Source organism: Propithecus coquereli, unplaced genomic scaffold (genome assembly GCF_000956105.1).
Source record: "Propithecus coquereli isolate 6110/MARCELLA unplaced genomic scaffold, Pcoq_1.0 Scaffold80, whole genome shotgun sequence".
Classification (NCBI taxonomy): Eukaryota; Metazoa; Chordata; class Mammalia; order Primates; family Indriidae; genus Propithecus; species Propithecus coquereli.
This window is the reverse complement of record NW_012154174.1, coordinates 3,605,376-3,631,284: the sequence shown is the minus strand read 5'-3', so window position 1 is coordinate 3,631,284 and position 25,909 is coordinate 3,605,376. Positions and strand designations below refer to the sequence as shown.

At 48.2% G+C, this 25,909-nt stretch overlaps 1 protein-coding gene across 1 annotated transcript in view; it reads right to left on the bottom strand.

Annotated features, from left to right (window-relative positions):
- Positions 1 to 3,366: 3,366 nt before the first annotated feature.
- POLR3A (polymerase (RNA) III (DNA directed) polypeptide A, 155kDa) overlaps positions 3,367 to 25,909 on the bottom strand; it is a 46,379-nt gene continuing 23,836 nt past the window's right edge. Inside the window, exons 15-30 of the mRNA XM_012663279.1 lie at positions 24,754 to 24,926; positions 22,737 to 22,848; positions 21,528 to 21,646; positions 20,673 to 20,810; positions 18,561 to 18,731; positions 16,920 to 17,033; positions 12,514 to 12,600; positions 12,345 to 12,427; positions 11,605 to 11,775; positions 10,436 to 10,529; positions 10,149 to 10,241; positions 8,971 to 9,135; positions 8,424 to 8,588; positions 8,097 to 8,228; positions 6,558 to 6,690; positions 3,367 to 4,512 (exon numbers count right to left, since the gene is read on the bottom strand). Of these exons, the coding sequence (XP_012518733.1) occupies positions 4,364 to 4,512; positions 6,558 to 6,690; positions 8,097 to 8,228; positions 8,424 to 8,588; positions 8,971 to 9,135; positions 10,149 to 10,241; positions 10,436 to 10,529; positions 11,605 to 11,775; positions 12,345 to 12,427; positions 12,514 to 12,600; positions 16,920 to 17,033; positions 18,561 to 18,731; positions 20,673 to 20,810; positions 21,528 to 21,646; positions 22,737 to 22,848; positions 24,754 to 24,926 (2,099 nt within the window). The 3' untranslated portion in view covers positions 3,367 to 4,363. The remainder of the gene's footprint in view (positions 4,513 to 6,557; positions 6,691 to 8,096; positions 8,229 to 8,423; positions 8,589 to 8,970; positions 9,136 to 10,148; positions 10,242 to 10,435; positions 10,530 to 11,604; positions 11,776 to 12,344; positions 12,428 to 12,513; positions 12,601 to 16,919; positions 17,034 to 18,560; positions 18,732 to 20,672; positions 20,811 to 21,527; positions 21,647 to 22,736; positions 22,849 to 24,753; positions 24,927 to 25,909) is intronic.

Genomic DNA, 25,909 nt, shown 5'->3' with positions numbered 1-25,909 from the left:
GAGACTCTGTCTCAAAAAAAAAAAAAAAAAAAACCTTTGCCAGGTGCTGTGTCATGTGCCTGTAGTTCCAGCTACTTGGGAGGGTGTGAGGATCGCTTGAGCCCAGAAGTTGAGTCCAGCCTGGATGACATAGGGAGATCGTTTAAAAAAAAAAAAAAAAAAATTGGCAAGACCTTTAGAAGGTACAAAATCAGAAAGGTACAACAGAACATAGAGTGAAAAATAAGTCACCTCCTACCTCTGTCCTTTAGCCACCCAGAGGCAACCATTATTACTGTTTTCTTAATACAGTCTTTGCTGATGACTTTTAAATGACAAGCTGTCTTTTAAAGAGGGAAAAAAAGTTAAGTTCCCCCCATGGGTGGGGTACTTTGTTATATAATAAATCTAAATAAATATCCGTATGCACATCTCTCTATAAAAAACCTTTGTCTGACTTATTCTGGTCTTACCCTCATGACTCTAAAGTGAGATCACACTTAATGGCCCAAATTAAAATGTTCAAGCCCTCAGCCGTAAAACCGCCAACGTCAGTCCACTGCCCTAGCCTTCCTTCTCCATGGTATCAAACACTTCCCAGGATCTACTGATGGAGCAGACAGCGGGGTAGTCCTTATGTCTAGGGAGGCTGGATCCCCAAGGCCACAAAGCACAGCTCCATCTGGGTGAATTAAAAAGAGCCAGAGGATTGGTTTTCAGTGGTGAATTCGCAGACCACGCACTGTAATTGCAAACATGTAATGTACTATGTGCCACGCACGGTACTAAAACCTTTATATGCGTAATCATGTTTAAACCTCACAATGACCTTAAGAGTTAGACAGTACTACATAGGATTCCCATCTTATACATAAGTGAGGCAAAGTTAAGTCATTCATTCAAGGAAGAAAAGGGAGAGTTGGGATTTGAAGCCAGGCTCTTAACAAGATGACCCTGACCAGGAAAGCTCCATTCGTGCAGGACCTTCCTGAGGGCCTAGTGCACCACCTGGCACAGAGGAGAAGCTTAACAAATATTCCTGTGTTTAAATGTTCACAGATTAACACTGCGCGTAGGTTAGGGGTCGGGAAACGATGGATGCATCCTTTCCCAGTGACTGCAGGCAGGGTCCTCTGTTCAGGGCATATTCTCTAGAATCCAAGCCTAAGGGAAAGAGGCCAAATTAGGTCATGAAAGGCCCTGTAGGGGCCTGATGTGCTGAGCCTGCCCACAGGAGCCAGTCCTTGTATCTGCAGCTTTGACCCTAGAGTGTGCTGGACACGCTTTTGCCAGATTCGATCCTAAACCTCTTTGCTCTCCCCTCTTCTGCTGAAGAATTCTTTTTTTTTTTTGAGACAGAGTCTCGCTCTGTTGCCCGGGCTAGAGTGCCGTGGCGTCAGCCTAGCTCACAGCAACCTCAAACTCCTGGGCTCAAGCGATCCTCCTGTCTCACCTCCCGAGTAGCTGGGGCTACGGGCGCGCACAGGCAGCAATGATGGGGATACTTCTCATCCTAGGAGAGCTCATACAAATCTTTCAGAACCCACAAGGACAGCTCTGCTACAGTATTACATACAGCAAGTTGTTCCTCTTTTGAGTTTTGGTAGAAAAATAAAGAGGTCTGCCAAGAGACAGCAAAAATTCAAGAAATAATCACTGTACAGTGTCAGGTTCAATCAGACATGACTCGGTGTGAATACACATGGATAAACACTGAAACAGAAACAGGGCACCATTAATTTAACTGGCACAGACACTGAAAGACTCGAGTGTCTCGCTCACCCCCAAAGCAGGGGGCTGTAACTGAGTCAGTAACTATTTTAATCCCCCTTTACACAAAAGACATAAAAATGGCAAAGGACTGGACAGACCAAGCACTAAAGAAATATGTAACTGTTCATGGATGACACTGAATTTAAGTGTGTTACTTCTTCCAAGCAGGCCCAGAGAGTAAAATGTCACCGTTCCATTGAGCTCTTTTTTCAGTGCAGTGGCATCATCATAGCTCACTGCATTTCAAACTCCTGGGCTCAAGTGATCCTTCTGCCTCAGCCTCCGGAGTAGCTGGGACTGCAGGCGCACACCCCCATACCTGGCTAATTTCTCTATTTTTTTGCAGAGATGGGGGTCTCACTATGTTGCTCATGAATTCATGGGCTCAAGTGGGCCGAATTCCTCGGCCACCTGAAGTACTGGGATTGTAGGTGTGAGCCACCATGCCCAGCCTGAGCTGGTCTTTGAGCTCTGTGCTGGCACAAAGCCACTGCCGGGGCAGGCAGATGATCCTATCAGGGAGAAGTCTGACCCCCAGCCAGTAGGGTTCACCGGTCCATGCTGTCTATGCCAGTGGTCCCAGCAGCACTGGCAGTACCAGGACGACCAGTGCTCTCAGGGCACATCCCGTCCCATCGGGCGATGCATTCCTTTACATAACCCCTCTGCTCCAAGGTCGGCCTTGTTCCCAGAGTGTCGCACGATGATCTGCACCCATCACAGTTACACACGTCTCATACAGACTCCTCAGCACCCCAGCGAGCACTAGCTTGAGCAGGAGGAGACTCCTCGGTGGTGCTGCCTTTACTGCTACCGGCCGCACATTGCGGCCATGACCTCTCCTTCACTCCAAGTGTGTGTCACGTGCAGAGGAAAGCAGGTGCTGGTGTTCCCTCCTACTGCTCAGTTCCAGCCTTCCCTTGCCATCGCGTGTAGCCCAGTGGTCCTGGATCTGATCAGGCCTACGGCTTACCTCCTAGGCACGTTTTCGGAAAGGCATCTGCTGGTGGGCAGGATCCTCTGTGGCCCTTCCCAGGTTGCATAAGAGAAGCAGGGCTCTTGGTGAGGTCAAGTAGAAACCCTGAGTCATCATTTGTTAATGAACTGGATCCTCTGTCGTGAACCAGGCTAGCTCAATTAGAAGATACAAGGGACTAAACTTTAAGAAAAATGGCAGTTTTTTAAAACATTATTATTATTCTTTTATATGAGAGGGAGTAAGGGGGGGGTTCAATTTCTTTTCTTTTTTTTTTTTTTTGAGACAGGGTCTCACTCTGTTGCCCTGGGTAGAGAACAGTGGCGTCACCGTAGCTACTGCAACCTCACATTCCCAGGCTCAAGCGATCCTCCTGCTTCAGTCTCCTTAGTATTAATAGCTGAGACTACAGGCGAGTGCCATGATGCTTGGCTAATTTTTCTGCTTCTAGTAGAGATGGGGTCTTGCTCTTGCTCAGGCTAGTCTTGAACTCCTGAGCTCAAGCGATCCTCCTGCCTCGGGCTCTCAGAGTGCTAGGATTACAGGCGAAAGCCACAGTGCCTGGCCAAAATGGCATTTTTTCACATCACCAATACCCTGAAAGAAGTTTGTAGGTCCACGTTGTGGATGCAGGGGGACCAAACTATAAATTTTAATATAATTTTAAACTTGAGCATTGGCCAAAAATAACTCAGGTCAAGAATTCCTAATTGAGAATCACATCAGCATGGGAGGGAAAGCACTTACTCTAATACGGACACAAGAACCGATGGTTACACTAAGTACCTTAACAGCATCGACTCAGGGGAAATCGACTAGGGCTTGTCCCAAAAATGTAAGTATAATTCTACAGAAAGCCATCTTATCCCCACCTCAACAGGCCCCAAACTCCAGTGACGCTTCTACAGGCTGTGAAGAATGGGTTTGGCTACTGTCCTAGGGCAGAGCCCCGTCACGGGGGTCTGAGGTAGACAAAATCAACAGGGTAGCCAGGGGCACCTATGAAAGACGTTTCCAATTGGCTTGAGCTCACGAGAGTCTCAGCTCCATTACAAATCCTAGATGGCTTAACCAGTTTGTCCAGGGACGCTTCAATGCTGGCTTTCTTGGTTTCTTTTGCTTCTTGGTTTCAAAAGTAAAATAAAAATCACGAAAATTCCAAATCCCTCAAATGGAACAAATAAATAATAGCGACTATTTACATGAGTATGCCACAGTGAGAGAGCCTGGCACGACTCAGAAATGGAAAATGCAGAAGGCGGCCTGGCCCGTGCAGGGCTTAGAGGGGGCTCACCGTCAGGTACGGGACACAGTAAGGTGGGATGGGCAACGGCACCTGGCTGGGCCTCCTCCTAAGTCCAGGGAGGCAGGGTGGGCAGGAGGGGCTGGGCTGTCCACAGACTGGGTTTCAAACAAATGATAAAACCTGCAGCTCTCCCAGGCAGTGTGGTGTAGTCAGGGTCACCAGTATGAGCTGTTCCCCATCAGAAGCTGCTGCTGGGGATGCCAGGGGCCTTCTCTGGCTGGCACAGGTGGGGACATCAGGGCCCCTGTCCCAGGGAGCACAAAGCTCTTCACATTAGCTGCAGACAGGACAAGGAGCCAAGTTCAGGAATGGTCCCCTCTTCCCTTGGACTATGTGACAAGGGGGATGTGGAATTCGTTCGTGTCGAAGATCAGGGGCCTCCTGGGAGGGCTTGGGTCCCTGTCGGCCTTGTGGAGCAGCTTGAAGAGCCCGGTTCCAATGTTCATTGGGATCCCCATGATGATGCACTCAGACACCCCTGAAACCAACCAGAATCAAGATCAGAGAGCTTCTGAATACACAAGCGGTTCCTAGGAAGGAGAAACTATTGACTTAAGTGTCAGAAATTGGGATGAGCCCCAGCTCTACTTCATATCAACGGGTTAAACTCAGGCAAATCACTTTCTTTTCCATCTAGAGAAGGGGGGTGGCTGTGGGGACAGGCTTATTGCCGTGCTTCCGGACGGGTGCGGGAACTCTGCACCCTCGGGGAAGGTCAGTGCCTGCGCCCAGCCCAGCAGCCTGTTGGAGACTGAGCCAGCTGCACCAATTCTCCTCTCCCATCTGAGCCAAAGGCCCCCTGGAGGCGCTACCCTTGAGAACACTCAACGTAAGACAGCAAGGACACTGAATGATGCTCAGGAATCCCAAGTGCCACCCAGAGCTTCCTGAACTTAGAGCCTGGAGGAAAAGCAGATGACTGGGGACGACAGTGAGCAGACTACCACCCCGTTGGAAGCCGCAGCAGACAGCTGTCAGCCGTGCTCAGGGGAAGGGGCTGGGTCAGGCTTAAGAGCAACCGAGCCCTGCAAGCCACAGCCCTAATGAGAAACAGGAGGAAGGCAGGGCTGCTAGAGTTGCAGGAGTAAGGGGTGGCGCAGATTCTTTCTCCAAGCTCCAGTTCGGCTTTTATAAGATGCAAATGTTGACTTTGCGTCAGCCTTCTGATTCTACAACAAGCAAGTGGCTACCACGTTCTAGGCTTTGTGCTAACAAAGAACCAGAGAGGCAAATAACTGAACTAAAACCAATAGCAGTGCAGGCCCACACTGCTTACGACGTACTGAAGGAGCAGGGCAAGGGGAAAACTTCAATGCAGGGGTGGGGTAGCAGTCCCAGGCCCCCAGAGGGGTCGGCGATAGACAGAGGTGCTGGTCTTGGGCCTGCTGTCAGGCAGGTTTGCTCTTGCCCTGGCCTCCGCGTTCTCCCACTCCCCTGTGTACCTGCCCTCGCCCACCCCGATCTCTGCTCCTTTCTCTTTTCTTTCACCCTTCTTCATCTTCAAGAATTATGTAATTTTTCTTTCCTTCCACCTCCAACCCAATAAAAAGGTAAAAGGTTAATTTGAGAGGCAAAAAAATAGGTATATCCTGTGAACGAGGCCCCACTTGCCTGCCACCTATTTGGTGTACGCATAGGAGCAGGAGGTGAGACGAGATGGCTACTGGGAGGCAGAGCTCAGCTTTGGAAATGGCAGCAGGACTTGGAATCCCTGCTGGGGCCTGACTGGGGTGTGACCTGGGGGCAGGTTACGGACCCTCCCAAACCCCAGCCCCTCACCAGCTCCCACCCTGGGCCTGCAGGGTCTTGCTGAGGAATCAGGAAGGCTGGAGCAAAGCCCAGCAGTCAGTGCTGGCCTCGAGGGGAAGAAGCAGGTAAGCCAGCTGCTGTCGTGACAGTGCCCCAGTGTGCCCTCTCCCCGTGGCCAGCATGCCCTGGTCAGAGCCACGCTTTGTGGTGTGGGGGGGTGAGGCGTGGCACAGGGCGAGCCTCTGCAGGTGGACTCGATGGCAAGCGAGGTCACCTTGGTCTTCTCACTTGTGAAAGGTCTTAACACTTCCATCCTGCAGGGGGGTGGAGACACTGAGCATGCACGGTGCCTAGCACGGCTCAGCCCACGTCAATGGCAGGTCTGCTGCCTCCCCAGGGATCAGGAGAGCAGGATGCTGCTGGGTGCAGCTGAGCCCTGGCATCACACAGAGGGTGACGGTCAGTGTGGCTGACCACAACGTCCAGAGCTAGAGAAATTCCTACATGCCCAGGGCCACTCTTTTCTTCTTGGACCAAAAACCATCTGTACTGACACAGAAAAGCCTTCTAACGATGTCAGGGGATGCAAGATGCTACAGTCAGGCCTTAGAGATAAAAGATCCATCAGTCCAATTCTGTCGTCTGTGACTTTATTCTTGAAAGAAATAAATGCTCTGCCTACTGGGTTTTGTTCACTCCCCTGGAAGCCTAGCCATGGTCTCAGCTGAAAACAATAAAGGCTTTTGATGCTGCTCCTAGAAACATCAAACTTACCGCACACGGAGTCCTTCTGCCCAAAGTAGGCAGCATCAAAGAGATGGTCGGCCGTCTTCTCAAAGGAAGCCAACATGAGCACACTCTCCTTCATCTTGGCTAGGCCAAACCTGGTGATGCCCAGGACTTCACCCTGCATCAACGGAGAGCATCAGAGTGGTACTTATGCCACTTATAAAAGCTTAAAACCAAAGCACTATGCATTCCCTCAATAAACGAAAAGCAGCCACGCAGCTGTTCAAGTCACAACCTCAGATGTGAAAAGGACCTTAACAGCTATCTGCAGCCCCTGTGTCCCACTGAGGCAATCAGTCCCTCACAACATAGAACCTTACACTTGCACCTAGGTGACATCAGAACAAAGAATTAAGAATTCAGAACTAGAATTAAGAATCTGACTTTGGGCCAGGCATGGTGGCTCACGCTTATAATCCCAGCACTTTGGGAGGCTGAGAGGGGATGATCACTTGAGGCCGGGAGTTTGAGACCAGCCTGGCAACACAGCGAGACCCCATCTCTAAACAAAATTAAAAAAAAAAAAAATTAGCTGGGCCTCGTGGCACACACCTATAGTCCCAGCTACTGGGGAGACTGAGGGAGGAGGATTGCTTGAGCTCAAGAGTTGGAGGCTGCAGTGAGTGAGCTATGATCATTCCACTGCACTCCAGCCTGGGTGACAGAGTGAGATCCAGTCTCAAAAAAAGAATCTAGCTTTGAAAAAAAGAATTTAGAAGTCTCAAGTAGGAAAAGGCTTAATTAAATTCAGGTAATAATTCTATTCAAAGGCATATTGTGCCATTATTAAAAAAGTATACTCATTACAACTGTAAAACAACATGGAAAATATTTGTAATGTTAAAAAGCCAAGATAAAAACTGCATGTATACTGTTTACTGCAACCACAGTAAAGTAATATACGCATATAGAATAAGACTTAAAAGGAAGACTTAAATCTGACAGCCTTTGCTTCAGGGTGGTAGGGAACTGGCCATTTCCCTCACCTGGTTTCTAAACATTCTATAATACACTACAGGCGTGTTTGGGGAGGCTGCATGAAAATCTGCTGCCCCATGGCACCGCTAGAAGGAAATACACTTTTTGGGAAGAGAGGAAAAAAATCCAACCAACCAACCAACCTCAGCATCCTCCCCCAACCCCGCTTTAGATCATGTTAACTTATCCTCTCGCTGGAAATGGCTACAGAAGTGTGATGAATGGGTTTAATAAGAGAGAAGCACCTCGGCTTGCCGTGGGAACCTGGGCTTTTGGCAATGGCTCATTTTGCTTTGGGAAAACAGTCAGAACAAGGACAAAACCATGCTCCAGCTCTCTCTTCACTCCACCAGCTGCGGGGAGTTTGCCAGGAGGTTGCAATTCTCACATTGGGATTTTACCATAACACCCAGCCCAACCACCATCTTTGGTTTTTGGGTGATGGTGACAGTGTATTCTACATATCTCAGAAGCTCCTCAGCATTACTCTCCTGAAAGTGAATTTTGGGATGTCCAGGCCACCCGGGTGCCTCCCTGCCCCCGAACCTTGTAGGTCATCAGGTCCGAGAGCAGCATCACGTGCCTCCTGTCGATGCTCATGCCGTGGTTCACCATCGTGTACTGGATTTCATTGATGATGGTTGTCCGGGCAGCCTCGATGCCCAGAGTTTTCTCCACCTATGGAGAGCCAGGGATGAGTGGAAGCAGCCCCTTCTACTTCCTCCTCTGCCCTGCAGGTTCAAAGCAAACCCTGTGCCACTTTCCAGCAATGAATTGGTGGGCAAATTTTAATGGTAGACCCAGAGCAAATGGGAATGTCAGAGGCCAGGAACCAGCTGAGGGCCTGCAGGTGACCCCGTGGGCTGAGCGTACCTCATAGGTGTTATTGGAGGTGGTGCGGGTGCCCTTCACGCCGTGGGTGGCCATGACAGCGCGCAGGTTATCCCCCTCCACCAGCAGCTTGTACTTCTCCTTCCCGCTCTGCTCGTCGATGTGGATGACAGCCCTGGACACCTCGGGGATGCCCTGCACCACCACCTGGACGCGGAGACACAGAAGGCTGTGAGGGCTGGGTGTGCTAGGCCCTGGCTTGTCACCTTGATCACCCCCAGCTCTCAGCAGTGGTCATCACTGACACATTAGACCTAAGAGTGCCTGTGGGCTGTTTTGGGGGTTTGGAAGAATAAAAGAAGTTCAGGGGACTGTGTCTCGTTCTAACATCGGTTTTATGGCAGAACACAGAGGAATCTAACAGGTAAAGTTGCCATGGCAGTGCCAAGCAGAAAAACAATCTGACTGATTCCTTAGGGATGAGGCCAAGTAGAAATGGGACTAAGTGACAAAGTCCTTAGGGTTCCCGCTGGTGAGTGTTCACACTGCAGGTAAATGCTATGTCTCTATTAGAAGTGATTGGTTTCACCTTCGGGAGATCCTCTTTCAGGAACTGCAGCACGTAGTACATGGAGCTCTTGCTGTTCTCCTTGGGAGTGACACACACCACAGCCTCGCCGTGGACAGCCACGTCGCCGGGCTTCACGCGCAGCTTGGACATGCAGATGGAGTACCGCACCGTCTCAGCGTTCACCTGCAACGTGGCCGTGTGTGGGCGTTACTGACGGAGGTTTGGAAGCTTCGATTCCAGTGTTTTTCACCCTGTATTTCATTATTATCCCTCTAAGAAGTCTTTCTAGTCATTTTTTTCCTAATCGCCCCTGACTATGAAACTTGAATGTGGCAGATATACTACAGGTCTGTTTATGTCCTGTATGTGTATCTGTGCTTTATGCAAGGAAAGAGTAGATTTTCTTCACCCCTAAAGAATGAATATTTGCCCCATTGAAAAGTCACGCTCGATTCATGACAGCACAGGCAGCCTCTGTGGGAGCCAGAGGGAGGCTGGAGGTTGGCGGGCAGGGCTAAGCAAAGCTGCAGTGGAGCCTCCCCTTTATCTGACATTACCACGATTGCTCGTGTGCTACGTTCCTAGCTGCCGCTCAGCTCTTCTGGTGAAAGAGCCACAAGGCAGGCAGCAAAAAACAGGCAACAGGAATCCCCAAACTCAAGATCTGGCTGCTAAATTTCAGCGTCAACTCTCACATGGGGAACGCACGAAGTTTCTCAGTAGGCACCCTATACTCAGTGTGTTTGTGAGAAAGGCTAATCTTTCAACTGTGACCTTCCCACGAATGCCAATGTAAGAAACCAGGTTAATCCACCCATCTGAAAACATTCCCCAAACCAGCCAGGTGCTGTGGAACCACAGATGAGTAAGGCACAGCCAGCCCTAGGGGCCTTCCAGACACTGGGAAGATGGACAGAGACCAGTTATCATAATGTTGTGTCACGGTGAACTGGTGTTGTGTCATGCACAAAATTTCAACTCATTTCCTGTATGTCTTTTGATGGCCGTATCTACATCACGGTTAGGTTTAGAAAGAGAAAATGTGAGGGGACAACCGGATCACAAAAACCAGAAAGCAAACAAAGCCTTCCTCTGCAACGCTTCCGCCGTCTTGCTCAGCTCGTGCCCTAGTTTACCAGCACCTATCTTGGGACTCACAGGATGACTTCCTCCACACATTTAATTACGTGACTCACTTCCAGTCTCAGAAGTCTGATCCGTTCCAGGGAGAGCTTGACGAGAATAAAGCAGTCATCGGGCAGAAACACTTCTTCAATATACTCTGAAATCTGCCATGGCAAAAGGTCAGAGTGTTAATTAGTCACTTTCCCCTTTGCTAAGAGTAGACAACTGCTTGCCTTTTTTGAAGAGCTGGAATAGCGTGGACACGACGGATGGGTCAGTCCCCTGCAGCTGGTTTTTAACACTTCCTTGCACCACTGCTGAGCTGGCTTTCTTGTTATCAACAGGAATTTCTTCCTACCTCTCCCAAGAGGGTTTTCTCAATCCTCCCTTTCACGAGGCGAGCGTAGTCGGCGTCGTCGTCCTTGTCTAGCTGCGCTGTGATGATCGGAGTGCTGTGGGAGGCAAAGGAAGAGGGATTCTAGTACAAGGGGTGAGCCTGCTGAGGACCACTGCTTGTTAAATCCGAGCACTATTTAAATCCTGACGTTAACGGCAACTGCAACTGATTGAGCCTTTGCTGTGTGTCAGGCAAAGGCTACTAAGGCTTCATGTGCGTTCTCATTTAGAGTTGCTATTTTTGGAGCTCCCCAGGCAACCTACTCCATAAGTGAATGAAAAGGCTTTCAGAAAATTTTGCCTTACAAACTGAGCCTTACCTCTTTCTCTTTGGTCCTAACAAGCAGTTATTTCAGTTCCGTTTCCCGAGTAAACTGACCTTTAAATAATACAACTTCCCTCATCCCTCTGCTCCCCATGACTTCTTCTCTAGGAATACCTCCACTAGCCGTCAGCTTCTGTCCTCAATCTTCTAGACGGGGTCCCATGAATACACACTCCTGGGACCGAGCTGACCAGCCCAGCGGAGGCAGGCGAGCTCCTATACCACCCTCGCTCATCGGCGGCTGCTGTTCTACGACCAAGTGCAGCGCTCTTTCGCTTTATGTTATTTATTGTCATTTTGTTAGATTCACACCATGAGGAGAATCATGATTTTTGTCATTAAAGGCACTGTAATGTATTTCTGATTCTTCCAGCCTCAGATCAATGACAAATCCTATCATGAAATCATGGGGTGAGGGTGGGGTGTCACAGAATATGGCCACAGGCCAAGTGGCAGACATACCGGTCAGACCTAGGTAGGCTGGAAATAAAGACATTAAAGGGATGAAATCTCCACTGACACATTGCTCTCATTTTTCCAGTCATTTTTTACATTTTCTCTTTCATGTGACTTGTGGCCATAAAAAAACATTGCTTCCATTTTGAGTGTATCCAGTTTCAACCTTTTTTTTTTGTTGAGTGGCTTTTTTAAAAACTAAAATATGATTGACACGGCAAGCACGCCTCCCAGAGTGTGAGACACTGTGCCATTAGAGTATCGCATGCACGCATGTGACAGGAGGATCCCTGTATCTCAGGAAACACGACAGGTGCGTGTGAGAACAAGCGGGCGATGGAGCCAGGCACCTGATGGCCTTGGACGCGTTGATGATCTCTTTAATCCGGGGCACGCCCAGGGTGATATTCATGGAGGCCACGCCTGCGAAGTGGAAGGTCTTCAGGGTCATCTGGGTGCCTGGCTCGCCAATGCTCTGGGCACAGAGCGCACCCACCGCAGAACCGGGCTCCATCTGTGCCCTAGAAGGAAAAGGCGTGGATGAGAATCCAGCACGACAAAGAGACGTCCAGCAAAACTGCCGGGGAGAGGCTTCTGGTTACCAACTTTCAACAGAAAAAAACACAGATGCCACTAGGGTCAGGAAGGAATTGGCAACAGGCCAGGTGGTGTTCGTGACAGAGGAAGAGTCCGGCACGGACAGGGAAAAGCGATGGTCACAGAGGGGGCAGCAATGCCACTGAATGCTGCGTGGCTAGCCGTGGTCAGCACGTGATGTCTGCCGCCTGGAGAAGATCTAAGTGATCTGCTGACAAACTGAGGGTGGATGGAGCAGCGGGCATCTGTCAAATTTACTGATAGTTTCTCGATGGAGAGAAGACACTAGGAAATTTGTTTGTAATTATTTCTACATCTTAGAGCATTCAGCCTAGTGACCCAGTGGAGTCCCTAGACAAGAGGTGATAGAATCTGCTCAAATACCGGCAGTTACTAAGTGGTGCAGATCCAGGATTTTGTCCCCAGGGGGAAGCAGGAGGACATGCAAGACCTGCGTGAATGTCTGGCAGTCAGGGGCAGTCGGCATCCCCACCTCATGTACTTGTCCCTACAGGTCTCCAGAAACTTTTCCACTTGGGTGGGGGTGATCCGGTCCAGCTGGTACAGCACACGGGGCTGGAGGAACACAAGCCAGGGACAGAGTTAGGGCTGCAGCACCTGCACCCTCCTCCGCGTCCTAGCACACCTGGGGACGCCGTTACCTCTGTCGTGCCGTTATCATTGATGCCGTATTTATCTCTGGTTTTCTTGATCTTCTCAGAAACCCCCTTAATGAATTTTTTTATTTCCTGAAAGATTAAACAGCAAACATCAGTTGTATGTTTCTCAGTCATTCAGGTGACATAATTCATTTCATAAACTTTAGTAATATATGATGAGACCACTGTATTTTAGCGGTGGCTATAGCATAAAGGATACAGCATGGATATTGGTTCTATTACGAAGCAGTTTTTCAAGGAACACACCACATGGTCCACACCCCAGACACACATTCCATTGGTTAAGGTGTCTCTAAGGCATTTTACTCCACCTGCTCTTGTGGCGCTATCCGTGGCCCTAACACGGTGCGCGGAAGCCTCTCTTGCTCTCCCCTCATGCCACACAGTCTACATTAACACGGTTCAGAACAGGAGTAACTGCCATTTATACTTTTCTTCTCTAGGGCGATTAATTTTTGAGTGTTTCTTCTGAAGCTTTTACGACCAATTTCAATACCACCAGCTACAGGATAGTTCTGTAGACACTGCATGCACTTCAAACACATGCTTTGCACTTACCTTCCCTTCAAAGAAAACATTCCCCAGTCCCAGCTTCTCTCCTGCTCTGACCCTCGCCTCTGATCGTGACCCCTCCCCCAGGCCAGCGCCACGCTGCCTTCCCACACACCATCAGAACCTGGTGAGGGCTCTCGGAAATCACTCTCAAGGACGGGTGTGGAACATTAGCACATGTGCTATCCCTTCTGTACTTACGAACCGCACTCGCAGCCCCCAGATGCTGACACAGTGGAGTGAGGAAGAGGGTGAAAGTACGTCAGGCAGGTGATCGACTACAGGAACTACGGACCTGACTCTACGTTTCCTGGCGACCAGAGGGTAAAACTGATCTTTCTGACAATTTGCAGCATGTCCCTGAGATATGCCCAGCCCATGGTCTCTCCTAAAGCCAGGACCAGCCAGCACATCCCCTGGGAAGTGCTCTCGGGGAGGGAGCACCCACAGAGGAGCGGTTAACACCTTGCTCGCAGCGGTCAGTGGTCAAGCGCTGCGGGACTGGCTCTGGAGCACTCCTCAGGGTGCGCCAACGGCGCACGCCCCCCGCAGCAGCAACAGTCCTTCAGAGGCCATCATACTGCCGCCCTGGGAGCCAGTAATCGGCTCCTCTGCTGGGATCCAGGGACGGTTTTTAAGAACAGAAGGAAGAGTGGGTAGACAGACTGCTCCTCCCTTCAGCAGCCTCCCAGAAATAGAATTTCCTTTGATGATTTTGGAAAAATCACGGTGGCAGTGAGCTTGACTGCCAGGCCGGCCAACTGTAGGCATCCAACTACTCTGTGTGGATGGCTGGGGACAGACCACACACACGGGAGGACGAGCGGGCTGGTGTGAGGGCAGGCTGCATACTGTGGTGGCCGAGAAGCCTCCTGGGGCCTTCTTTCTCGATTCCACGGTAGGCCGAGGGGCCCCCAGGGAGAAGGCCAACGTGCCCTGCTAATGTCCCCTCAGCCTAGCACACTGCTGGAAACGCCTAAGCCTGAACCAAAAGCCCACTTTTGCAAAAATGAAATCCTGTAAGGTACCCATAGAGAGCTTAAGACTTCGTAGTCTCATTCCAGCCTAATCTTGCAAAAATAAATCTTGTGGGTCTCCCATGACTGTCTAGCAATTTCTAGTTACTAGCTTTTCTGAAAGCAAAACAGTAGAACTTTATGTTTTTATTTAAATAGCCGCAGCATCTGTATCCACATGGTCTTATGCCTTTCCCCGCCAGCTGCTGCCCGGGTTGGAGAGACCTCCCTGTGAGGCTGCGTGGCATGACCCAATCTCCCTCGAGTGGAGGGCGCTGTTCTGAACGAGGTCAGGGGCTTGGTCAAGGCAAAGGGCCTCTCCACAAAGTCAGATTCTTTCTCCAAAGTCTGCTCTCTGAGCAGGGGTTTCTGTGATGTCATCTTTGCTCACTGGGAAATTCATTCTGTCTCCCGGGAACCCAGAGGGCCAAAGGGCTACCTGGTGTGGGGTCCACCACACCCTGGCTGTCCTGTTTCCATGAACAAGGCTTGCTCATGACTACCCTTGTTGGCCAACTCTTTCTGGACACACACGGAGGGTTACCCTGCAGCTCAGCCACTGTTCTACACAAAAAGGACTATTCTGAACTTACAAGAACTTGAAAATTCTCAAGAGGCTCTTCTTAAAGAGAAACTCTCCAGACTCACTTATTGATTATGAGTCTGAGACCACATTTTCAGATACAGTCAGCTACTGCAAACCAGAGGTGAAAAATAAAGCTGGAGAGGGCCGTGGAACAATCTCTCCTAGCACAACTCTGCCCAACTGCGCCGATGCTCAAAGGCATTCACATTTGCTGCCACTGAATTTTCTCTCTAATACTCGGTGTAAGGAGCCTCTGCCACATTAGTGATTTTCGCCCCCTGCATACTTGTCTGGCTGTGGCTGGGTCCTTTAGAGAAAGGTCCCGAAAGCCCTCTTGGTGCAGATGCTGCGATTTGGTCACCAAGTGTTAAAGGTTGCCTCACCTATTGGCACAGGAAACGGAAGCAAAACCTAAGGCCAGGCAGAGCCAGGGGACTTTCATCTGCGAGGAACTCTGCACACACGTGGAGTAAAAAGAGCACACACCTAAAACCCTCCACCAGCTCAGGCACTGGCAAGGACAGTTCAGCTGCTGCACTATCGGACACGTTTCTAGCAGGCTTGCGGAAAGGAATGACTTTCCCTACACAAAGGTTCTGGAGGTTAGGTTAAAAAAAAAAAAAAAAAAAAGCTCACTTGGTAGAAATGAAAACTGAAACAAGCTACTAAAAATTCAGACTGAATCAACCCATGCATACTAGTGGGAACTCTCAACATGACAACTGGCAGGCAATTAATCACACGATTAACCAGCAGTTAGATTCTCACACTCCACAGCATGTCTGCGAGCATGGGCATCGGCCTCTGGCAGAGGCCAGGGCTCAGTGCCACTTAGGAGCTGCCTCTGTCGCCTCGGCTCTGGGCTAGAGTTGGAGAACACTTCCCGGGCTCGGACAAATCTGTGCTGGCCGGTGGATGTTAGACCCTCCGGGCAAATCTGAGCTCATCAGGTTGTGAGCTACTGGCAGCGAGGACATGTTCTGTCATCCTTGCGTCCTCGGGATCCGCAGACTGGGGGACACATGGTGAGGGCTGAACAAGTGCTCAATGAATAAACAAATACTGCTGGGCAGGAAGTCACCTGTTAAACCCTGTCAAGGGCAAGAAAGGAACCAGTCCAAAGCGAAGCCGTGTTTGCCAGGACTGGGACAGAAACTCGTCGTCTCCGGTGCTGGCAAACAGCTGGGTGCTGCTGGCGCCAGGCCCTCCGCTCGCATGCACAGCATGCTAGGCACGGTACCTCGTTATACGTCTCGTAACCTGTCTCAGTTAAGGTCTTTGAGGATAAACAGAAAAATAAATAAGTAAACATAATCATGGAGAAAAACCAAATCAACTCTAGTTTGTTAGTTAAAAAAAAAAAAGAGGAAGAAAAATAAAACAAGAGGCACTCATTCAGCCTAGCCATATACTTGATTATAAATTAAATTAAAATCTGGAAGACTCTCTCTTTTACCTTTCATACCTCAGCACACGAATGGAGGGAGTGAGGAGATCCTTAAAGAAAACATTCTAATGTAAGCTTCGCTTACTGTTTGTATTTTTGGTATACTGAAAGGGACACATTCTTCCTTGGCCTGCTGGTCTTGAGCTGCATTTGAATTACCAACCAGCGCACAGAGGAAGCCATTTACCGATTTCTGTACCCCTTTGCTTTTGCTCCTAATCATGATTATAAACATGAAGAAGCTGCTTGAGCAGGTCAGTGCAATTACCGAAACAAAACACAAACTGACCACAAAAACCTCAAGAGGGCATCAAGCCTAACAGTTCCCTGGAAGAACAAGGAAGGCTGACTTGATGGATTTCTCATCCATAATATATTAAAACTGCGAGCAATTTAAAATAAACGGGATTAAAACAACGCTATGCCTTTTAACAGTTATTGGGATTCAGAATGACAGGGAAGAGTCGGTCCACAGGGTAAGAAAGTGGGTAGCAGGCTGGTGTTAGGGATAGGGCTTAAACAAAACCAGTTCTCTAAAGAGTGTTTCTTCTAACAGGGAGATGCTTGTGCGAAACACACAAACTAAGAAAAACATGAGATAGATTCTTCGTGTAGCCCAGTGAGATTTTTGCCTTGGCCACTTCTGAACTTTTTACCAAAGGAACAATAGAATGTTAAAAAACAAACAAAAACCCCAGCTTATAAAATCTACCTGCTGGCACTTGGCAAACAGAGCTCTCTGTGACAGCCAAGCTGGTTGTGGTTACCACCACCCGGCGGAGTTTACCTGCAGGAAGCTGTCCTGGCAGCAGAGAAACTCGTTCTTCTTCATGATGGACTCGGTGGTCAGGATCAGCTCGTTTTTACTGAGAGCAGGCTCACTCGGACACGGGAAGACCGCCTCGAGTATTAAAAGGAAATTGAGTTATGTGTGTGTGGGCGACAGAACAGGGGGCAGTATTAGATGAGAAAACTCACAAGCGATAATATGACCTTACCCAGAGTGAGCTTTTAGCAACCTGTGATTTTTCTTTCAAAATATATTGTGGGGCAGGCATGGTGGCTCGCGCCTGTCATCCTAGCACTCTAGGAGGCTGAGGCAGGAGGATTGCTTGAGCTCAGGAGTCTGAGACCAGCCTGCGCAAGAAATAGTGAAACCCCGTCTCTACTAAAAATAGAAAAATTAGCTTGGTGTGGTGGTGTGCGCTTGTAGTTTGAGGTTGCAATGAGATATATTTCTTTTTTTGGGGGGGACAGAGTCTCACTCTGTTGCCCTGGCTAGAGTGAGTGCCATGGCATCATCCTAGCTCACAGCAACCTCAAACTCCTGGGCTCTAGCGATCCTCCTGCCTCAGCCTCCTGAGTAGCTGGGACTACAGGCATGCGCCACCATGTCCAGCTAATTTTTTTCTATTTTTAGTTGTCTGGCTACTTTCTTTCTATTTTTAGTAGAAACAGGGTCTCACTCTTGCTCAGGCTGGTCTTGAACTCCTGACCTCAAGTGATCCTCCTGCCCAGCCTCCCAGAGTGCTAGGATTACAGGTGTGAGCCACCTCGCCAGGCCTACAATGAGCTATTGATATGATGATGCCACTGTACTCTACCTGGGGTGACAGAGTGAGACTCTGTTTCAAAAAAACCCAGTAAAACATATTGTGGACTCTGCCCTTCACATGAAGGAGAAAATCGGATAAACTGATACTCCATCCTACGCAGACTTCTGGGTGTTCAGCTGGTGTTGTTCCATTACTTCCCAACCTTTACCCCACTGCAGATTTGCCTTAAAAATATAAATTGTTATTTAAAAAGCCCCAAACATTTCAAGAGCAAAAATACTCTCTCACTTCTCAAGCTTGTGGGATTTTCCCAATGTTTTAATGGCTGCATTATTATTCTTTGTATGGACAGACCGTTATATTTGACCTGTCCTCTATCGATGATTTGCCTCTACTGCAAACAACCTGGAAAAAACATTCTTGGCATATTTAGACCATTTCTGGAGGGCAAATTCCTATAAGTGGAACTACTGGGTCAAAAGGGACATACATTTAAATCCAGATCAATATTGTCAAACTACCCTCCAAAAAGGTTGTTCCAAACCATATTCCCAGTTAAAGTATTGGAAATGTGCCTGCTTTTCAATACCCACGACTTGTAAAGCTGGTCTCTACTAGACACAGAGAGAAACCAAAGCCGTCTTCTGCGAGCATTTGATTACTACCAATACTAGACTTTCAACTGACGACAATTTACTTTTTCCTTTTAATATTGAAAAATTACACAGAGTAACATAAAGATAAAAGATATTAATCCAGTGCTTGGGTAGGTATGACTGAAGTATTAACTGTAAATGACATTCCACATGTCACCTCCATTGCAAAGAAACATCCTCAAGAACCCTAACCCCAGATACGATGATGAATCTTACTGTGATGTTGTCCAGAACCCTTTTAAATTCCAAAGGTTCATCTTTTCCTTCCATGGCTGCAGGGTCTAAGCCATCTCCTCCATAAATGAACTGGATAATGTCACCCGTAGAGCTTCGAACCGTCAAATCATACTGGGAGCAAAGATCTTCAAGGGATTTCACGAGCCTTCTCTAAAGGAAAAGGAGGAGCAAGCTTAGCTGCTTTGAGAAGACTGGTCACACGTGCAGAGGATGAGGTTTGCAACTCAAAGTTTCAAGGTTACAAACACTTGAATCACATAAAATTCCTTTATTAGAAACCCTTTGAAGAGTCCCTTTACCCCAAGAACAGGACTGTGAGTGTCTCACTAGCCTGTGCAGTGGGATTTAGAATATGTTCCAGCCTCCAGCGCTTTACAGAATACACACAGTTTAAACCCCACCACCCACAAAGGACTCTGCAAACACTGTTTTCCTAGGCTGTTCTGCCTTCTCTCTCTTTCTCCCTAAGCTATACATTAATGCAATAGCTTTTTGTTTCTAAACCGACCTTAAGCCAGGACTCCTACAGACTTCAATATGAATTACAGAGGATCAGGTGCAGGCCCTCTTCTGGGACAGAAGGGTAGAAGAGAAAACAGGGACAGCATTGTGTCTGAACCAGCGGGCAGCAATCACTTCTCAAAGCTGCTTGGGGGAGAATCGTCCACCAGCAGGAACACTGCAGCTAGCAGTGCAATGGTGGCTCAGCGAATTAAAAACAAAGAAATCTTCCTCCAGGCAACTTCAAAACAAAAATCTCTTATGCCGGAACTAATTTGTTCTAGGTTAACACACTGCTCTGGGAAAGTCATATTTTCTACTTCAGAAAGGTAAAGACGAAAAATAAAGTCAAAACACATTACAACAAGAGTGGTAAAGGCATTTCACAGTCTGTTGGGTTTTTGACAAAAGCAGCACACTCAAAAACTGAAGGGCAGTTTCTCATCAAAAGACGATTACAAGTATCAGATGCAGAAAAGTCTATGAAAATAAGTGTCTACTACCTCGACTCCACCGTCACCCTCATCACCCTTGTTTGTTCTGGCCCGCTCAGTCACATCTCTGGGCTGCCTATCCTGGTTTCCCAGCTTGCAAAGGGCTCTCTTCCACAGTCAGGAGAGAGAGCACACAAAGCCACAGCAAGTTCATGGCCCACCAACTTGGAGTGTCCACTTTATCTGGTATTGTAATTAGTTAAAAACATTAAAATTTTTCCTCCAAAAAACCCAAACATAGTTAAATTATGAAGTAGACAGTACAAATGACAATTAGAGACTGAAAAGACATCGTCCTCTGCTTGTGGTCTTATGGAAGAACACAGGAGGGACCTATTTTTCACTCCTCTGCCATTAGGGGTACTTCTGCGGCAAAGTTTGAGAAGCACAAGCACAGAGAACCCTTTAGTTTAGCCCTGGTGCCCAGAGCTTACAATCCTAGAGCTACACACTCACTGGGGAAGCAGCTTTCCCTCTGAGTGTCCAAGCCCTCCAGCAGGCACTGGAATAGATCACTGGAAGTTAATTAGAATGATGTTAGTAATGAATTACATGCCCGTGTTCTCCTCTAGGAGAGCTTTGGTATATGTGGCTCTGGCCTGGTCTATTTTAATTTTTTTTTTTTTTATTTCAGCATATTACAGGGGCACAAATGTTTAGGTCATGTATATTTGCCCTTGCCCCACCCGAGTCAGAGCTTCAAGCTTGTCCATCCCCGACAGTGTACACCACACCCATTAGATGTGTATATACCCATCCCCTTCTCCCGCCTCCCATCTGCCTGACTCCCGAAAAATGTTACTATTATGTGTGCACTCAAGTGTTGATCAGTTACAATCAATTTGATGGTGAGTACATGTGGTGCTTTCTGGCCTGCTCTTGATCATTCAAGGTATACAGTGTGATTTGGAACATACTACCCTTTTTTAAATTGTTCATTAATTGTTCAGGGCATTTACCTTTCTAAATTTTTTCTTTTAAGTACCAAGATCAGATAAATCATAGCTCACGTGCAAAATGTGTAAACACTCAACAGTCAAAACTCACAGAGCCCTGTCCTGCTCTGCTGCTAATGGCCTACATTTCTTCAAGTTACCTGCATGTATCCTGTTTCAGCTGTCTTTACAGCTGTGTCCACCAGACCTTCCCGGCCGGCCATTGTGTGGAAGAAAAACTCGGTTGGTGTCAAACCGGAATAAAAGCTATTAGCCACAAAGCCTTTGGCAGCTGGGAGCTAAAGAGAGGTAGAAAAAAAGAAAAATCAAAAAAAAAAAAGTTCAAGCCCCACAATTCTGAAATCCATTGAGATCAGAATTGGCCCCACCTTTAAGACTATAAATACCTGGCCAATATACTCTCATTAAACGGCAGGCTTTATATGCCCTTTCCTAAAAGAGAAATAATTTAGACAACCCATCCTTACCAGACACGAGGAGGGTGAGGGCCTTGTCAGGGCTGGTGCTGGTGCCAGTGGCAGGCAGTTAGCTTAGGAAAGGGAAACCTAAGCTCGCACTGCTCTCCTAAAGCAGCTGAGCCGTCGTGGAGCTCAGGGGGCACCCTGCTGACAGTGGCAGCTTGGCCCTTCCCTGGGAAATGACTCCCCTCCAGACATCCTTCCTGTGGGCCAGACCTGGCCACCTCCAAAACATTACCATGCATTGCCTGTGTGTACGGGGTTTCATTCTGGGGCATTAAAAATGATCTGAAAGTAGATTGTGATGATGTTTGCACAATTCTGCGAATATACTAACAGTCACTGAACTGTATACTTTAAATGGGTGAAGATTATGATATATGAAGTACATCTCAATAAAATGGCAAATGAAAAAATACATATATAAAACTCCACATGAAGTGGCCAGTAGTCTCTGATCTGGATAGGTCTGTGTTCCTTAGCAGATAATCTAGATAAAGAGGCCTTCAAAGTTCTACCTGATCCACTACTGTTTACCTTGGAGTGTTTCTCAAAGTGAGGCAAGGACCTGTTTTCAAAGCCATCTGGTACTCGAGAGCCGCTGATGGCCTGCTGTCCCACACAGGCGATCATCTGTGATATGTTAATGAAGGAACCTGGGGACACGGGTCGGAAATGGAACATTCATTTACCTAAATGACATTCACTGAAGTGCAAGCAGACCAGAGGGGTGAAACAGGAGTCTGACAGAGCAAAGGTCCTCATTCTCGACAAGTTTATGGTCCACGGAGAGTAAAAGACTACCCGTCTTTTACTGTCCACAGTCCAGGGATACAATCAAGAAGAGATGGAGCTGTAAGGAACACAAGAACGGCGGAGCGAGGGTGAGGAGCTTGAGAGCAAGTTTTGGTTGGAGGAAAGGCTGGGGAAGCGCCAGGCGAGTCTTCCAGGAGACTTCAGCAACCATATTGGACGTTCGGAGGACATTATGATTTGGACATAAAGAGGGATTGGGGAGAAATACAAAGTGGAAGGAAGGCCGGGCACGGTGGCTCACGCCTGTAATCCAGTACTCTGGGAGGCTGAGGTGGGAGGATCGCTTAAGGTCAGGAGTTTGAGACCAGCCTGAGTAAGAGCGACACCCTGTCTCCACGAAAAATAGAAAAATTAGCCAGGTGTCGTGGTGTGTGCCTGTAGTTCCAGCTACTTGGGAGGCTGAGGCAAGAGGATCGCTTGAGCCCAGGAGCTGGAGGTTGCTGTGAGCTAGGATTACGCCACGGCACTCTACTCAGGGCAACAGAGTGAGACTCTGTCTCAAAGAAACCAAAAAAAACCGAAAACCAAAGTGAGAGGAAGAGTGGGAAGAAAGAGTACAGAGGTGCTGAATTTGAATGCAGTATCATGAAACCTAATGCTTTAAGGGCCTGGGCCATCCATCAAATTAAAGACTTTTGCTACGTCACTAAATACAATAAAAAAAAATCCCTAGTTTGCTTTTTATTTTTCAAAGACCAAGTTTGCTCAAAGCACTCTCAAACTCAGAAATCCACAGACATTACCAACAAGTTCTTCCAAAGGAGTTAAATTTCCTAAAATGCAAATAAGTCTCTCTCTATGATCTAAAAAGATATATACCCTTAAAGAAATGAAATGCCTGCTTGAAGTTATGACTATGACATTTTCTGGAACCAAACCAGCCCATGAGGGGAACACACCGACAGCAGGCACCGGACGGGGCGGGCGCACCTTTAGAGCCACACAGGGCCATGGTGAGGGGGCTGTTGCTCTTGTCGAGCTCCCGGAGGCAGGCGCTGCCGGCGTGGTCGCGGATCACAGACAGCTCCTTCAGGATCAGCGCCTGGCGGGAGAAAGGAGAGATTCACGGTGGCTTGTGCTCTGGCTCTGTGGATCACAAATGTTCAACCTGACATTTAAAGAAATTTGAAAATGCTGAAGCAGGATGTCAGATTTCCAATCAAGAAAGGTTTCAGACCCTGAGAGGTGCAAAATGCCCTCGCTACACAAATACGTGCAACTTCCACAAGGTTCTACAATCAGCACGGAAGGGAAAAATTGACTAGTAACAAAAACTTGAAAAATCCTTTAAATGGCCCCTAAAGCAGACTGTATGGTTTTGTGTATAGTACCCTACACAACAAAGTATCTGTATATGTACAGCTATGCGCACACACATACACACCCCTGTATAAATGTGTAAAGATAATATGTAGCGTGTAAAAGAGAACTGCTTGCCCTGTCTACAAATTGTGTCTACTCTTTCTTGTCAAGCACACATCTGAGTTCCGACAAGCCAAGCATGTGATGAGGAGACTCTACGGGGATATTTTTGCCCATGAGCTCATTCACACACCGTCACTCCCCAACGCGTAACTTGGGACGCTGAGTCAGTTAGGAGTCATGGTTCCATTAAAAATTGGTGTTGCCAAGGCCTCACATGATTTTCTAGGTAGGTATCAGAGAAACATCCATCTCTCTCTCTCTCTCTCTCAAACTCAGTGAGATTAAGAATGAGCTAATGGTGAAAATCTCACAATTCTAGTTTCTTTCTGCTTCAAAAAATTTATTTCATCAGAAAACGTCCCAGTGCTTAAAGAGTCTTTCTTCCACGCTCAGGTAAGTTAGAGCTTGAAGGTATGGGCTGCAAAGGGGCAGAAGAGAGCCTGTTATACCCAGACTGCTGACCTGGTTGCTGGAAGAAGAATTTTAGGCTCTTAGAGGCCGGTGGTGCTTCTGGCTCTGACCCACGCTGCTTGTTTCAAATGTGAGGGGCAGCAGACTGGGTATGTGATGATTAGACATGAATTTTCCTCTTTTGTATCAAGCCTTTTTTAAAAACCATCCATTCAATCCCTTGAGCCCAGGAGTTGGAGGATGCTGTGAGCTGTGATGGTGCCACTGTACTCCAGCCTGGACGACAGAGTGAGACCTTGTCTCTTATTTTTTTTTTTTTTTGAGACAGAGTCTCACTCTGTTGCCTGGGCTAGAGTGAGTGCCGTGGCGTCAGCCGCCCAGCTCACAGCAACCTCAAACTCCTGGGCTCAAGTGATCCTTCTGCCTCAGCCTCCCGAGTAGCTGGGACTACAGGCATGTGCCACCATGCCCGGCTAATTTTTTCTATATATATTTTTAGCTGTCCAATTAATTTCTTTCTATTTTTTTTTTTAGTAGAGACGGGGTCTCGCTCTTGCTCAGGCTCAGGCTGGTCTTGAACTCCTGAGCTCAAACGATCCGCCCGCCTCAGCCTCCCAGAGTGCTAGGATTACAGGCGTGAGCCACTGCGCCCGGCCAGAGACCTTGTCTCTTAAAACAAAACAAGAAAACCTGACAATGAATCCCCATCCTCCACAAAAAAACCCACCCATTCAAACAGCTGTGGTGCCCGTGTCCACCTGAAGGGCGCTGAAAGTAGAAAGGGCAGAGCGAGGCACTCAAGACCAGTCGCAGAAGGCCCAAGTGTGCGTCTGAACAAGAGCAGCCCCGTGCGGCTGAGTGAACAGATGCTGTGTTCTTACCACCTGGGATGTGAAAGCTGGGGGGATGTGGGGATCTATCAAAGGCCTCAGGAAACAAACGAGAGCACACACAACCAGCCCAGGGCCCAGACGGGACGGACACCACTGCCTCGACTTGCTCACTCTCTTTTGCCACTTCCTGTTCATGGCTCACAGCACAACCCCCGTGGACACCATTTCAGCCACTGTGCGCACAAAGCGGGTACTCCGAGCCAAAGGGCCAGACTCACTTCCAGGGTCTCCTCGGCAGTGCAGCCGGGCTGCTGCTGCAGCTTGCCCGTGTTCAGGGCTTCGATGTACTCGTCACATTTCTTGTAGCCAGCGTTCAGCAATTCATACTTGGCCTTCAGCAGTCCTTGGCCGGGTGTGACGTCACCGATCCCAATTGAGAACCCGCGGTTTGCTGTAGAAGAGTTGGCAGGCAGAGCAGGAAGAGAGAGCCATAAATGAGACTTAGTAAACCTATTTAGTACAGTTTATACCTGCGTGATATAGTTTGTACTATATACGAACTACTTGCATAGAGGTTAAAGTATAAAAATGTTTGCATCGTCACCAAATTTGTCACAATTGAGTTAAATAACAGCTTTTTGTCTCAGTCCCTAGGGAGTTATACAAAATGACTAAGACTCACTGACTCCTCTCAGAGACCTTACCACCCAGTGGGGAACACAACAATGTTTCTAGCTGGCTGTGTTATAAAGCAGGTCAATGTTAAATTCCAGAGTGGCCTGAGAAGTGAGCTATCTGACTCCTGGCTTGGAGAGAGCATAGTAGAGACTTGTCTGCCCCCTTCTCTTCTCAGAAGTCATCCCGAAACACAGAGAATAGGGAGTAAATGTAAACTCCACCTTTGACGGAACTAGGTGCCATCATTATCCCAACCATGATATACCGTATGTAGCAATAAAGTGCGTGGAAGAGTGGCCACTGGCTTAGCCGGGTAGGGAAGGGGATGCCTAGAAGTGTCTATAAATGTGAGGACTAATGAGCCTGGAAAGGTTCAGTAATGAGATCGCCAGGTCCTGCAGGTGCTGGAGATAATGAAAGTGCTGGAAACAAGGAAACCTCATGGGAAGTCTATGTAAGGAACAGGCTCCAGGCCCTCACCCCTGTGGCAGATGGCAGTTTACTCCCTGAGAAATGGCATCACAGAGGCTCTGGATTTGGGGATATTAGGCACAGGCAGAGGGGACAACTGAAAATAAGGTCACTGAGGGAAAGCCTGTATATTCCAGAGTTGAGAACCTTTAGCCTGATTCCCTGTCCTGCTCCCTGAATCTCAGCAGCCATGTCTCTACCCCTTGGGTAGGAGATTGAGGCTGGAAAGGGGATTTCTGGAGAAATTAAGCTTCCTTAGAGAAAAGTGTTACTGATAGGGCTATC